The sequence below is a fragment of the Acipenser ruthenus genome, chromosome 7 (genome assembly GCF_902713425.1).
Source record: "Acipenser ruthenus chromosome 7, fAciRut3.2 maternal haplotype, whole genome shotgun sequence".
Classification (NCBI taxonomy): domain Eukaryota; kingdom Metazoa; phylum Chordata; class Actinopteri; order Acipenseriformes; family Acipenseridae; genus Acipenser; species Acipenser ruthenus.
In genome coordinates, this window is record NC_081195.1 from 44,211,933 (window position 1) to 44,227,670 (window position 15,738).

Consider the following 15,738-nt stretch of genomic DNA (forward strand, 5'->3'; position numbering starts at 1 on the left):
CTAAACCAATCCGCTTGAAAGTAGGGGCGGGATAGTTGTCGGCGATGACGTCCACACACTCCCCGTTAGATTCTTGGATCCTTGATATGGCGTAGTACTGGACACGGCTCAAGGAAAACGGAGTACCTTTTCTGCTATTAGGAGCAGGCTTTTACATTTCCATCCAGGAAATAATCAATTCCATCGTTTGATATTCATTTACTCTTTTAGGTAAGTAATGTTCGCTGTATAAACCAGTTACTCTTCTTAGGCTGTATAACTCCCGAGCAACCGAATCAGTATTTCAGATTTAGGAGTTTCATTTTAAAAGTTTATCGACATGCTTTTCCTACTATAAATCAAAACGATTCGTAGCGCGATATTGTGACGTTTAATTTCAAACCTGCGAAACTGTAAAGAGAAATGCAACTGACAAATGATGTAATGTGTAACCAGAGATGTTTGTAACTTTTATTTTAAGCGAGCATTGAGCCAGACGACCTTTCTTGGAAGATATGAAACGTAAAAATAAAAGGGTTCATACTATTATATTATCCCAAGTAGTCTACTATAACATTTACAGAAACTGCGATTCTGTTCTTGCTCTGACTGAGCCTGACTGTCTTTTTCTTTTTGTGATTTTGCTTTTGACTAAACACACTTGCATACAACGATGTACGTGTACTTTAACAATGTACGTCTTGATTTTTGATAGCTCTGTGTAAATGGCTTATCATCGGTTATGTTTCTAGAACGAGAAAATTAGGGAAAAAAGGAAGGTGTGATTTACAAAGGTTTTTGGGAGGGTAACTACTGTGAAGTGTACTTTTGATGAACCGTTTATTGTCAGTATTGTTGCAGTGTTCAATACTACATTCACCTGTAATGCAAACTGTAATGTAGACTTTTCATTCCAAATACTGTATTAAATCAACATTGTTCTATGTACAGTGCCAATATTATTTCAGATACATGTACGGAAGGTATGTGGGGGACACAGCATAACAGATGAGCGGTGAGTGTATGCTCAATTCAGCGGCCTGATGAACAATGTTGAACAAAATGTTTCTACAGTACCATTGACAGGCTGTTTTTGAAGAACCGCAATTTCTTGAGTACTGTACGACCGATTTAAAATAGCATTATCAGTATATGTACAATTATACTGTTTAGCTTTTGTTTCTGTATTAATTTGAATTGGTGGAAGCTTTGCCAATGTCCATTATACAGTACATAAGCTTCCTTCCAACTACAGCTCACTGTATAAACTTGACACAACATATTTTATTACCCTCACAAAATGTTAAGGGATGGGTTGCTGTACAGTCATGATGATTGTAAGAACCATTTTGTACCAATAGCAATGATTGCATGGAACCAAACAGTGACTCAGATGACCCAAAACCACAAATTACAGGTACACTATATTGTTTTATTTAAGCAGTGAACATCAAAGAGTATTATGTAGACTAATTACATCATAATACTAGTAAGAACACTTGAAAATATTTGGTTGGAAAGTATAGGAATTGCCTTATCAACCATCCACTCAAAATTCAATGTGGTACAACCTTCAATGTGGTACCCATCTTGGCGATGGCCACTGCTGCAACTGTGCTTTGGTGGTTGTGGGATGGATTGCTGATTTAAAATGTCATGTGTGTATTTGTTATGTGGATACTAGTTGTCTCTTGAGGGATACAAAGTGAGTAAGTGGGGTAAATGCCCACCCCTTGTAATTCTCAGTTTTTAGGTGGATAAGCTGTTCCAATGATGCTATTTTTAGAGTTTCAATAGGTTTGCCACATAGCAACATTTATTTTTTTCTTCCCATGAAATGATAAATGTCTCAGTGTTAATAGGGCTTGCAGTGCAAATCATTAACAGTGAGGTTTAACCTGAACGTCTGTCATATCTCCATCAGTAAAGTTATTACAGTACTTTTAATATAGCCTACAGTTTGTTGTTGTTACACACTATTCACCAGACGCTTTGATGGAAAGAAATATTAAACCTCTTCCATGATTTTAAACTGTAAAATGCATTTAATCAAAAAAAAAAGATTTACAAACAAAGGACAATCTCTTTGAAGTTCCCTGTCAGCAGATATTTGACCCCTGCAAACACTGAGGGCTCTCGCACGTAGTTACTGTATGTGCACTGAATAAATTATAAGTCATATTGGCTTAAGGCTATAACTGTAGATTCTTTATGATTCAAGAAACCTGATGAAAAGGCAGTCTGTTGAGTTTGGTGGCCTTAGAACCTTTACAAATGAGAGGAAATCATTTAGCCGATCAGGGCTTGCCGGTTCTGGCTCCTCGAAGCTGATTGATCCCAAAACTTTGTCTCTTAAAGGACCCCCAGTGCCCACTTAGGGAGCTGGTCTTAATTGGTACATATCACAAAAGCACCACATAATATGGTACCAAGAATGTATGGTAGAGTAGGGGGATGTTCAGGTCAAGCTTGAGGGGAAGCTTAACTTTAGCCAGCTCGAGATTTTAAAAGAAAGTTATATGGAATTGATACACTATAGCCTAAATAAAAACATCCGTCTTGGCCAGGAATCTCCTGACATTTCCTGGCAGTGGCTCTTATCAGTATGCCAGTTAGTAATACATACAGTTGGCCTACTTTATATTCAGCATTGATTGTTATGACGTAGCCTACCAACTATCCTGACGTCCACAAGTGTGATAATGTTGATTTATAACTGTCAAAGTTTAATGAGCGTGTAGAAAATAAATCGATTCAAAACATTACTACTTCTTCAGAGCTTCAGTGAAAATAGATAAAGGACTGCAAGGGTAGCGTAGCATTGAATTGAAGCGAGAGCAGGAAGCATGCATGAGGGTCTGCTATGTTTCATTAGAGATCCAGAAGAGGCCTTCACATCATCAACTGGAATAACCTCTACTCTTAAACCCCAAGGGATAAATGTAACTCCGGACCACATGCTTCTAATACAAGTGTTGTACTGTAATTGTTTAATGACACAGTGCTACTGTAGAGGACTTCTGAGTCCTTTGTTGATACAATAGCAAGCTGCTTGTGTATCTGCTTGGGTATTTAAATTGACTTCTGTCTTCACATTGAGAACTTTTTTTGCGTGTTTTTAGTATGTTAAACATTTATTTTGGCAACATACTTAGCCTTATCTTTTTTTTTCTTTTTGTAAATGTTTTACTTGTTTGTGTGGTCCCTGCTCAGTATTTCCATTTTAGTGGTGAAGCTGAGTACTTGCACAAGTCTGGAAATGCTTTTTTAAATGGCTAATTAATATATTTAGTAGGCCATTATTTTTATGCCAAATGAGTTAAGGTGTTATATTGTTTGTTCCCATATTATTGAGCATAACAAGATCCCACATACAGTATCTGGTAACAGAATACAAATACAAATGCAATTTATCCAAATAGTGAATGTTTGGAATAGTAATGTAATTGACACACATATAAATGTAGTGATTCACATAGACAGATACTGTATCCCTTTTCTATGTCTGTGAATATTCCAGCATGTGTGTCTGGTGCTGTTTTCTGTTTTGAAATGAATATGACAAGAAGTCTAGCTGGATTACCAGCATTCTATTTTAATCTTTGGCCTTTCTTCTGTATTTTAGGGTGTTCACTAAAGAGAATAATTACACTATTTTTTTGATTATAATCCAAAACTTCAATGCAACTTCAGTTCTGCTACAAGAATACATTGGAGGACATTAGTATGGGGTAACTTGGGCGAGCTTTTCTATAAAAGCAGCTTAGTGGGTTAGTGGCCATGCCTACTAGTTTAAATAATTTTACTTGCATTTACTAAAACTACAGGTAATGTCTGAGTAATTGCTCATCTTTGGTCATGTGGAAGACGTAGTTTTGTTGTTAGAGGTGCCAACTTTAAAGATTAAACCCAAACATGTTCAGTGTCGTGTTCCTAGTCCTTTATTCTCTTTCAACAGTTTTCATTCTGCATAATTGGAAGCAGTTCATCTGTGGTGTGTGCATACAGTAGGTGGTGACATCATCGGTTAAAAGATGCACAATTGCCTTTTTTAGAAGTTCATTCACACAAAGTACAGGATGTGTTCAAATGCATACAAAAGAGAATACGTTGCTGTATTTGCAATTTAGAGTCCTTGTTCTTCTTGTGACTGTCCTCTGTATTCCCATATGGAAAAAATATATATTTCATATATAATAAGAAATGTATGATACTTGTATTTTCCCAACATCATTCTTGAATTAAATAGAATATAATAAAAAATATATTATCAAGATATTTTATACATTTTTAATACACCAAAATTGGCCCCTTTTCTAGATATGAAAAATATGAGCTATATGGTAAATATATCGTTAACGCATTTAAAATATAAAGTAAATATATTGAATATAAAATTCATATGAGAAATGCATTATGTATACATTTGAAATATGATATTTAATATACAGTATGTACTCGTGTGGCACATAATAATAAAAAAAATAACAATATTGTAAGCAGCACACTTAAAATCACCTTCATGGATTAATAAAGGAAACAACTTGGCTCTTTGGCAGAGATTGCGAACAACAGTAACTCACCACTCACTAACACAAACACATGCACACAGGCACCTCCCCACCCTTACGGACGCATACACCTCTCAGGGTGATTTTCGCCAATTAATAACCAATCACAGAAATACTCCCAAATGAACCATAAACATGTAAAACAATAACTAGAACAATTATCACAAAAACAGTCAAATATTTACAATAATCAATAAATAATCTCAGTTTCCACACAATATCTGGCTCCGGCAATATCCATATATGACAAATACATATATAAAACTAGCAAGATGTTAAATTAAAATGAATTAGTAATGTATAAAAAATGCACTGAAAATATTTGGTGCATTTGGAATATATTTTAAATATAATTTAATCTGTGAGCCATATATTTATTTTATATGTTGAAAATATATGGTAAGGTTATAAATATATTATTCATATATTTAACATGTTTCTGTTTAGGAAGTAGGCTATTAGTGATTTTTATTTGCCAAATTAGGAATATTTTGTTACAGCTGTACACGGAGAGCATGACTATAAAGTTTAATATGCAAAACAAGTTCAGACTTCTGATTTCAGTACAGTTCAGCACAGTGCATCATATATAATTATTATTCTAATAAAATTGTTTATAACCCCAGGTAATGAAAAAAATCTCCAGGTTTATTGTGAACTACTGTAACAGTCAAATCAGGTTACAAAGCTGTTCTATGAAGTCTTTCCCTTTTTCCATACAGTACTTGACTGTTAATAGTGTTTGCATTACTGAACAATATAAGATTTAAAAAAAATAAGTTACTTTAATTTGAAATTGAACTAGATGACCTCATTCCCAACAAATGTAGGCATTAATGAACCGTTATTGGTCAATGAATATATAGGCGCTGTATGGTTTGATTTCTTTATACATTATGTCCATTCTTGCATTATATAGCTGTGTTGTTGCTTTTGTAAAGAATGTTTTTTTTTTCTTCCAATATGCACAATGTAATTTGTGGCTAAATTAGTGTGTGTGTGTAAAGGAAACCAAGTCTGCAATTATACTTGTGTGTGTCAATCTGTGATGTGGCACACAGTCACAATTCAGTATCAGCACCTTCTGTGTCGATTTTGTCCAAATGCAGTTCTTTACTTTGACATGTGGGTGACATGTATACGTGTATACACAGATGTACTGTATGAAGCAGGTAGAGTCTCTGCTGCTAAAACCAGAAACTAAGAAACCAATGCCTTTCACACGTGGTGTTTATATATAGCATTTACGTGAAAGAGAAACACACACTAATCTGTTTGTTTATTTTCAAGAATTTGGACAAATAATGTTACACAGTGTGAATTGTATTTATTTTTTTCTTCTGTTTTTAGGTTTGTCTTTTAGGTCGCATTTCCAAAATAGAAATCGTGCATCTAGAAATGTTTTTTGTTGCCTATAAAAAACAAAAAAGATAAGGTGCGTTTCTCATTCAGCTGCCAATTCGAAATATTTAATAATATGCTTTTCATAGCCCTTGGCAAATATACAAAACTAGTTTTTTTTTATTTTTTATAGCGGGCAGTAAAATGAAATTAGCAGTAATTCTATGAAGTTTGAAATGTAGCTCAAGATAAAAGAATATAAATGTGTTTGATGTACTGTAGGTCCCCTTTAAAATGTGTTTTTACCTAAGGTTTGTTCCAAGCGTTCCAGCAGTAGAAAGTGCAGACGGTAATGAGAGCAGGCTGTCTGTAGCTGATGGGCACCAGGTGCATTTATGAGAGAAATATGTCTGTGTTTTGCTGTTGGTGATTCACTGTGTGGTGTCTTTGATAGCGTTTTGTATGCATTCCTGTTGAAGTCCTTTTTTTTTTTTAGTTTTCTGTTCAGAGTTTGGTGTTGAATTTGAGCCTGAAGTTCCTGTTATTGCCCACAATGTACTTTAATAACTACAGCAGTCATTTTGAGAGGCAAAATGATAGTCACAGCAGCTGAAGTAAAGCGACCCAGGGAAATAGAAAAAGCAACAGAGGACGTGGCTTTTTGGATATGCCATTTAAGATTATTATTTCTACAATACCACACATTTTTCAACTTTAAAGCTAATGTTGGACTTGTGCATAAAAAGTACATAAAAAGAGCCCATGCTGATTATGAGAGAAACAAACAAACAAACAAACAAATAGTACTGTTGTAAGAGCAGTACTGTATACTGTACAGTATGAGCAGACATACAAGAAGGGTACCTATTTTGTTATCCTTAAGTTTAAACAGTACACTAGATTCATGACTGAAATGAACTTGGCATGTTTATGTTATAAATATTTAAGTGTTGTGTCTGGAATTGTTGACGACACCTCTAATTGTGTACAGTTGTATCATGGGAAATAACATGCTGCACCTCCCATGCTGTGTATTATTGAAGTTCTGATCTGGCAGCATGTAACACAGACAGCTCTTGTGATTACATGTTAATTTACTTTTCAGTAAACACAAGTTTAAAATGCAGTGAGTTGGTTCTGCTATTTACGATATTAAATACAACATTTGTACAACACTCGAACATGTTTGGTCACCGTCACAACTGTTGCATCAAACTGGGGTTACTGTATTCTGCTGGTGTTAATACAGCACCTATCTGCGCTTACAAGCATTTGTATTCAATGAAATAGTTGTTGTTGTTGTTGTGATTATTATTATTATTATTATTATTATTATTATTTATGAATTTATGTGTTACCGTCCTTCTCGTACTTCAGTTTATTAAAACATGTGATATGTATTTTTCCCCCCTTACAGACCTACGTCGTAGTGCATTCATAAATATTGACACATGCTTTTAAAAGGAGAGGCACCATTTTTGTGTTCAGGCGCCAATCCACCTAACCGCGCATTTGCAACCATTTCAGTCGCAGTGTGGAGCCCTGCAAATGCTGTAAATAATAATATTATTATTATTATTATTATTATTATTATTATTATTTATTTCTTAGCAGACGCCCTTATCCAGGGCGACTTACAATTGTTACAAGATATCACATTATACATTATTTCACATTATACAGATATCACATTATTTTTACATACAATTACCCATTAATACAGTTGGGTTTTTACTGGAGCAATCTATGTAAAGTACCTTGCTCAAGGGTACAACAGCAGTGTCCTCCACTGGGAATTGAACCCACAATCCTCTGGTCAAGAGTCCAGAGCCCTAACCACTACTCCACACTGCTGCCCAATAATAATAATAATAATAATAATAATAATAATAATAATAATAATAATAATAATAATAATAATAATAATAATAATAATAATAATAATAATAATAATAATAATAATAATAATAATAATAATAATAATGTGCACCGTTATTGGAAACCAAACTTTTTCAAAAGTTCTGAATCTGACAGAAAAGAAAAAAATCTGTTCCTAAGTGCAGATTATTTTTAAAACAAATAGAATTATTTTTTATTTTGAGTTTTCTTGAGGAACACTAAGTGATCTACTAGTTCTGGTTTGAGTGCACTTCTCTGTGCTGTTACCACATCTGTAGCAGTGGAAAACACTCCGTCAGCAGAGACTGGTCCCTGGGATGCACAGGCAATGTTTTGCTAACGTGCACAGATGTTGCAGATAGTTTTGAACGATTTAAAGTTTCTAGCGTAGCTTGTTGTGCACATCAAGTTATTATACCTTCACAATCTGACGGCGTCTGTAACTGTGATGGCGATGATGTGCAGTCGATCTGATGGTGTTATGGACGCTCAGATTGGTTGTATTCACTGAATACTTGATTCGAGCCTTACACATTTTACACACAGCATGACTGTTATCAAGCACAATAGGCAGGTCCACACTGGATTTTAAACCGGCCTGAGCAGGTTGAATTTTGCTGTCGCCCTGATGAGATTATCAACATTAATAACCCGCCTCCGCTCAGCTTCTGTTTCGCTCGGCTGCTGGCGGACTTGACAAAAACCCTTAAGACTGGTAGTGAGGCAGCTAGAGTACATGCTCATAAATAATCTCTAATTATCAGTGTAGACACGATTTAATGCATGCTCATGTTTCTTAGCAGATATAATTTTACTAAAACAAACAAACAAACAACAACAACAGTGTATCAATAATCGTATCGTCAAGAAAAATATCACGGTTCACCGTGTGAATCGATGAATCAGCAGGCCCCTAATGCTTTGTATTCTTTCCTTGTCTTTGTTATTGGGCTACTAAAATTAAGAAATCTAGATCTAGAATTTTCTGGGTTTACAGATAAATTTTATTATAGTACAATATATATATATATATATATATATATATATATATATATATATATATATATATATATTTAATTGATTATGATAAATGGGATTTTCAGAATAGTTTCCGAAGTTGATAAATAGATAATTCCATCAGACAGCCACTGTATTACATATTTAAAACACAAACCTACAGTACAATACACCATTGTTTTAAGAAGAGATACAATACAGTACCTTTTTCTAAACTTTTGGCAACAATCCATGTGTTCATTCCAGAATGGGACAATCTTTCAAACAGGCCCTGGCTGCCAGTAATTCAGTGTTCTCCACAAGTAACTTATACAGAAATACGCCCCATACTGTAGTGTCCAGTGATCTTTTTTTCAAATCAAAACTACTGTATGTGAATTTAAATGCTTAAGATTAATCATTACTAAACACTTTCAAGCTCAACTGGACCAAGGGGGATTGCTCGGCCACTTAAGGCAAACTTGATTATTATTTGTTGGATAGCCCTTGAAACAAGCTTTAAAAGGATACTACCTTCATGGAGAAAAGATAGGTCAAAGGTCATCAAAATGGGCCTTTTTACCACCAGAGACATTTCTCATCACTCCTGCTAAGAGATTCCAACACTGCACCTACTGTACAATTCACCACAAAAATCCTTCCAGTTTAAACAAACCTTTCTGACTTTAACGCAAGTGACCTGTGTGTGGGAATAATGCTCCTTAATGAGTATAATCATATTCGTCTATAAATGCCAACCAGTGTCTGATTTTAAAATAACATTTCAAGGGAATACATGTGTACTGTATATAGCTTTTTTCTTTAATACTTTGAATGAGGCTTGGCCTAATTTCCAAACCCTGCTCTGGGATTCTACGGATTACAGGGAACAATTTAGGACATGGTTGAACCAAAGACTTTTCCCATCTTTGCTATTACTGTATCTTTGAGTTTGTTGGTAGAGTAGTCTAATCACTCTCCTCTCTCTCTCTCTCTCTCTCTCTCTCTCTCTCCTCTCGTGGTTAGGAGGATGTGAGTCAACTTTTAATGTGACTACAATGTTTCTATTATTTACATGTAATTTAATTGCAAAATAATGCTGAAAAATAAACTGAAACAGAAAAGGAAACGTCACTCACATTGTCTTTTGCTAGTGGGGGATTGGTGTGCCTTGTTATCCTCTCTAGCCAATCAGTGGTCTTCTTTATTGTTGCTATAGTTAGCAACGGAAAAGAAGACTATCGGCCATGATGCAAGTACTGTACTTACTTACTGTTACATTTTGTGACTGAAGGTTTATTGCTGTTTTGCAAATACTGTAATGGCTGTTCAATTTTGTGAGGAGCTTTTACTGTTATGCAAGTACTTGCAATGAAACACAGTGTATAACGTTTTATTTCAAATGGTGATAAAGAGGGAGTCTTAAGAACTGCTGTTCTGGTTATCTATTTCTGTGTTTTTTTCTTATTGTTTTTGAACAAATTAACAAATATCCATCTTGAAAGCAAGTATACAGTATATACGTGCAAACTGTTTATATTTATGACTGCGCCGAAACCGCAACTTTAATACACAGTAACTGCAACTTCTTGATTTAAAAAAAAAAAATCACAATTTTCTTACAGCCTTATCTATGAGCCTATTGTTTTTTTTTTGATGATGAGATGACTAAAATGTGCAGCAGCACAGCAAGTCCTCTTAATGTTTTGGAAATGTGTTGGTAAGAGGAACACAACTTCAGTTGTTGTTTTTTTTTTTTTTTCTGTGCTTACTGTCTTTTGTTTTTTAGAAACCTAATCCCATTGCATTCTCATTCTACAGTAACACATTCAGTCCTAAGGCTTCTCATTACTCCAACATAATCACAAAAACACAAGCATGGTATTGGACGTTCTGTGGCATGTCTAAACTGAACCATGAAGTAAATGCAGTATTGTAGCTTTTGGCTTCCACCAAAAAAAGCAAATACGAAAGACACATTCTCAGCTTTTCAAAAAAAGGTTATCAGTTAGGCCAATGCCTTCATCAGTGAGAGCCCCGGTTTCTGGAAATGCATCCATTTCTTACTTTAAAAGGTGTTTGTTCACTAAACTACATAGTGTCCCTTACTGTAAATTCCTCTTCTCATGGTATGGCATAGTACAACTACTGTAAACCTGCTCTATTTTTAGTTGTTAAGCTACTGTTGGTTTATAATAAAGTGCATGAATCGATCACGACATTCAGAATTGAAATAAAGAAAATACAGGAATGAATTTGAATGATTTCTGCAAACAGTATTCTTGGCACAAAATGTGTGTTATTCCCACTAAATAGCCATGAATATATTTTTAATTGGTTTTCAGAGGGTTTAATGCAGCTAAAGTACATGTAAAATAATAATTACTTGAACACCTCTTATTTTAAAGGAAATAATATTGTTTGTATTCAATTAAGGATTTCAAATTGAATTTCCTTCAGTTCATTTCCAGTTAAAATGGCACTTTTACAATTAACATTTGTTGCATACAATACTGTATAACAACCTTAAAATACAATCATTCAAGATAACTAATACAAAAAACAAATTATAAACCCTATATATATTAATTAATGAGAAGTATAGTGCAATACAACCCAATGTTGAATTCTGATGTCTCAAAGAACTATGTCTGCAGTATGTAGAATATTTATATCTAGGCAACACTGTTCCTTTTGAAAATGCATTTTGGTATGCTTTTTGTACAGGAGGTACAGTACCATGCTGTATTTTGTTTATTTATGTATGTATGTATGTGTGTGTGTGTGTATTTAACAGGAAAAAAAAAAGTCAAGTTTTATCAGGTCTTGCATGAAAGGTTTGTTTTTCTTTTGAAGATTTCACTTTCAAAGTGTTGTTGTTCAGCTCCAGCATAAATAAACATTTGTGAGAAAAATCGGCTTTATTGCACTTTTTAATTAGAATGGAGAATTCCCAAAACTGTTCAAGGCGAAGTCGTATTTTGTTTACTGCATGTTGAATCAAAGAGCTTTTTTCCCCAGACAGTGGAATTAGAGGGTTGCATTAGAGCACATGAATGCTGAGAGAGAACCACGCCAAGAAAATGCTTTAAGACTGCAGATCATTAACACTCCTTGGAGAAAAGATGGAAGGAAAGCAGAGGAAATGTTACTGCTTCTTAGAACTGCCATGCAGATCAGTGCGTTTTAACTCTTTTTATATGCCACTGTGCAGTATATTGCATTAAAGTGAAAGTGAAAATCCCTTTAAAATTAATCTCTTTTAGAAAGCCTTTCCTTTGCCTGAGGGGGTTGTATATAAAATGTCTGGATCCTCTGGCATTGCTTCATGGAGCCAATTATTTGCTCCTGCTGAAGTACTTTTGCACACTACAGAACAAATGCCACTTGTACTTCGATGAAAAGTTTAAACAGCCCCAGTTATCTTAAGATTACCGGACAGAATTTTAAATTAACTCGACAACGTTCCATTCACATAAGAGATGCGCTGTTCTGAGGTCCAAGCATCTCCTCCAGTGCCATAGAACGTGCAACCAAAGCAGTGCAGGAAACCATTTGGGCTGTTTCTGATTGTAACTGATAACCCACAGTACCATGTAGCCTATTGTGGAAACATCTTGGAAACTTATACTAGGCCAGTCTTTTTTTGTATTTCTATTTGAAACAAAGGACATATGCTATTTTTATCATGTTTAGACAACTGCTTTCACTAAACCTACGCACACATTTTTTTTTTTATTAAACTGTTGTGAAGATGCCATCAACAATATTAAACATTTCGAATGGTACTGGATGTTATTCAAAAAACAAAGGCATTCTTTTAAAGTTAAACGTTTGTGAATAAGAATTTAATGAAATGATCAATTTTTTTTATACTAAATTTGTCATTAATATTAAACCAATGCCATCACAATATACTGTGTATGATCAGCGCTCCAGATAAGCTGTGTACTAGGTGTTTTTACACATTGAAAAAATATGAGTTACATGCGATATTTAAATTTAATACATAAAGAATACGCATAGTTGGTTGGTTCCCAGTGTCTCGGTGGTCAATTTTGAATATACTTCCCGGACTAAGATATTATTAAGGCAGGACTAAATGGCTGCAAAAAATATATATATATATATTTTTTTTTGAGGTGGTAAAATAAATAAAGGTTTTTCTTTTATTGCAAGTCCAAGTTTTTGTACAGTAGTTCAAAGTAACATTACAGTTAATGTAAGGCTGTAGTTACAGTAATGCATGCTCCACAAGTTAGCAAACTTAGCAGTATTTACAGACTTTCTTGGAACATAGTTTGATGAAAACAGTACTTTTTTTTGACAGGAAGTGCTGCATTATTGCTGAAATATTTTAAATTCCAAGAATATTTACTGTGTCCGCAAATGAAGTATAGAATAGTCTGTCTCTCGTTCTCAAGGAGAATGGCTGCATTATTATCATACTCCTATGGCTTTACTGTTCTCTGTTCATGGTTGTTCTGTCACAGAAAATGAACACTAATGCCTTTAAAATATTTGTCTGGGAGTTGAAGGATATTAATTTGTCTTGTTACAAAAAATCTTTTTTTTTTTTTTTTTTAATTTATTGATAATTTGTGGTTTGTAACCTTTGTAAGAAGGATTGTGCATAAAATACATAATATCCATCACAGTAAAAAAAAAGTTGTCTCACCAAAGTTTGGTTTAAAACTTAAACATTTCATGTACAACAGAAATACGACTTGTTTATCTGGGATACAACAGAAATGCTAGAAAATGACCTTGAATCCCCGATTTCCTTATCTCAAAGAACACTTTGTTCCTGAGCATCACAAAAAGACAAATAGGAGTAAATTGGTTACAGTTAACTTGGCAATACATTCTAGAATCTTTTAGGATTGGTTCATGTAAACATCCACAGACTCACAGTACTAAGCATATGCACATTTATCAAAATCTGTTTTATTTTGGGCAGAATGATGTGTACCCTAACACCCTTGACCTATAGTCTGTATTTCTCGAATATTGTTCATTAAAGTGATTTTTACACTGAAAAGTTTTGTTGGCAAATCCATTTCTTTCTTTGTTTAAAATGTTCCCTATGCTTGGAATTATTATTTATTTCTTAGCAGACGCCCTTCCTTATCCAAGGTGACGTACAGTCGTAAACAAAAAATACATTTCAAGAATGATATGCTACAGTACAGTGCGTGTAATCATTAGGTCATGCATTCTTTTGCACATTCTGTTTATAAGCCCATTCCCAGAGCTTGCTGTATTGTGCCTGGCAGAGGGTTTCACCTTGTTTCCAGTAGCCTACATGTGTTTCTCGCTGAATCCATTCAAACTTTTGTAAGGAAATACTGTATACAGTACATCTGCACACCTCTTTTCCAAATTTCTAAACTAACTTTATTTTACACATAAATCATATAGCTAATGTTTTACTTGTCTGAAAGCACAACGGCCTAATTTTTAAAATACATCTAATTTGCCTCAAATGCTTTTTAACAAAACAACTGTGCACTGTACCGCCTTATAATGCACCAGCTATATTGCAAATCAGTTGCCTTATAGTCTATCCCAGCTGATGCAATTTGTTCCACTAGATGAACAATTTCACTATTAAAGCAGGTTCATTTGGATGACATAAAAGAATATGGCTTATAGGTTTTATTGAATCAAAAGGTACTGCAGCGGCTGTTAGTGGCACATGTAATGGGTTTGTCTAAGTGCTTCAGCGTTAACATTGAGGTTCATGTAACAGATACTGTATGCCTTTTTCATGGCAGAAATAAATCTCCTTCACATCCTGCATTTCCATTATTATTTGTGCATTATGTAACCATTGTGCAAACACTGAAAACCAAAGGCTAATGGGCAGTTATGTAAAAGCACTTTCACTTGCTATATTACTTTTTTTTCCCAAAAGAAAAACATAAAATACAGGACGGGGCACCCCACCACTACTACCCACAAGGGTACATGTACCCCTGGTTGAAAGTCCCTGGGCTCAGGGAATAGTCATATGAGAAAAATATGAGAGAGCTTGGTCTGTGTCGCAAGTAGCTCTCTTTATTCCTCATACAGTACAGATGAGGAATCAAGATCCTATCTAATAGTTAATTGAAAGCAAAAGGCTATAGTGCAGTATAATACAAGAGGACTGCCTGTCTAGTAAATGTGTGGTGTGTGTGTGTGTGTTTGTTTGTTTTATTTTATTTTTTTTCTTTTAGTTAGGTATCTAATTTACAACGGTAAGGTTGTTGTGCCAGTGTCCCAATACATTTCCTAGCTGTAAGTACAGTACATACTGTATGGTGCACTTAAGTTATGAAATTACACATTTTTGAGAGAATCGCAACCAAAATTTATAAAGTATAAATTATTTTGGAATACTGTTACTCTAAGCCATAGTGTGCGTGAACAGTATACTGTATGTAATTGGTGTTAGCAGCAGCATGGTACTTCAGACATGATTCTTATAGCTCTTTTGAGGCCTCAGGAGTGCTTCAAACCTCTGAGTTTTTAAAAAGTTACCAAGATACGGGGGGGGAAATGTGATTCAAAACAAGAAGAAACATACATTACTGTAGTTAAATAAACTTATATAGCGATACCAAGTTGGTATTTAAAGGCAATAAACATTTGGCTCAATGTACTACTGTATATTGCTCTCTGTTAGGCTTTGCAGTGGTTACGTCTACGATTTCAAGATGATGTCCGATGCCAGTGACATGTTGGCTGCGGCTTTGGAGCAGATGGATGGAATCATAGCAGGTAGGTCATGCTGTACTGGCATCTACTGTAATTTGGAACTTGACCTTTTGCAGTATTTATTGAACACATCTAGAGCAGCCAGTACTTTACTAAGACTATTCTAGAAAGTCTGCATTACATTCCCGGGATATGTGATTATGAACTGTTTATTCAGGTTTTCAAAACACCAAAGTATTGATCGAGGAAA

At 34.6% G+C, this 15,738-nt stretch overlaps 1 protein-coding gene across 4 annotated transcripts in view; it reads left to right on the forward strand.

Moving 5' to 3' along the window:
* Positions 1-15,738, forward strand: part of LOC117415456 (liprin-beta-1-like) — a 49,499-nt gene continuing 33,761 nt past the window's right edge. For 2 of the 4 annotated variants that reach the window (XM_059027045.1, XM_059027046.1), the window contains exons 1-2: positions 2-210; positions 15,457-15,551. In XM_059027045.1, coding sequence (XP_058883028.1) covers positions 15,488-15,551 — 64 coding nt within the window. In that variant the 5' untranslated portion in view covers positions 2-210; positions 15,457-15,487. Of the gene's footprint in view, positions 211-15,456; positions 15,552-15,738 lie in introns of all 4 variants that reach the window. The other 2 variants (XM_034025827.3, XM_034025828.3) reach the window with 2 other exon arrangements.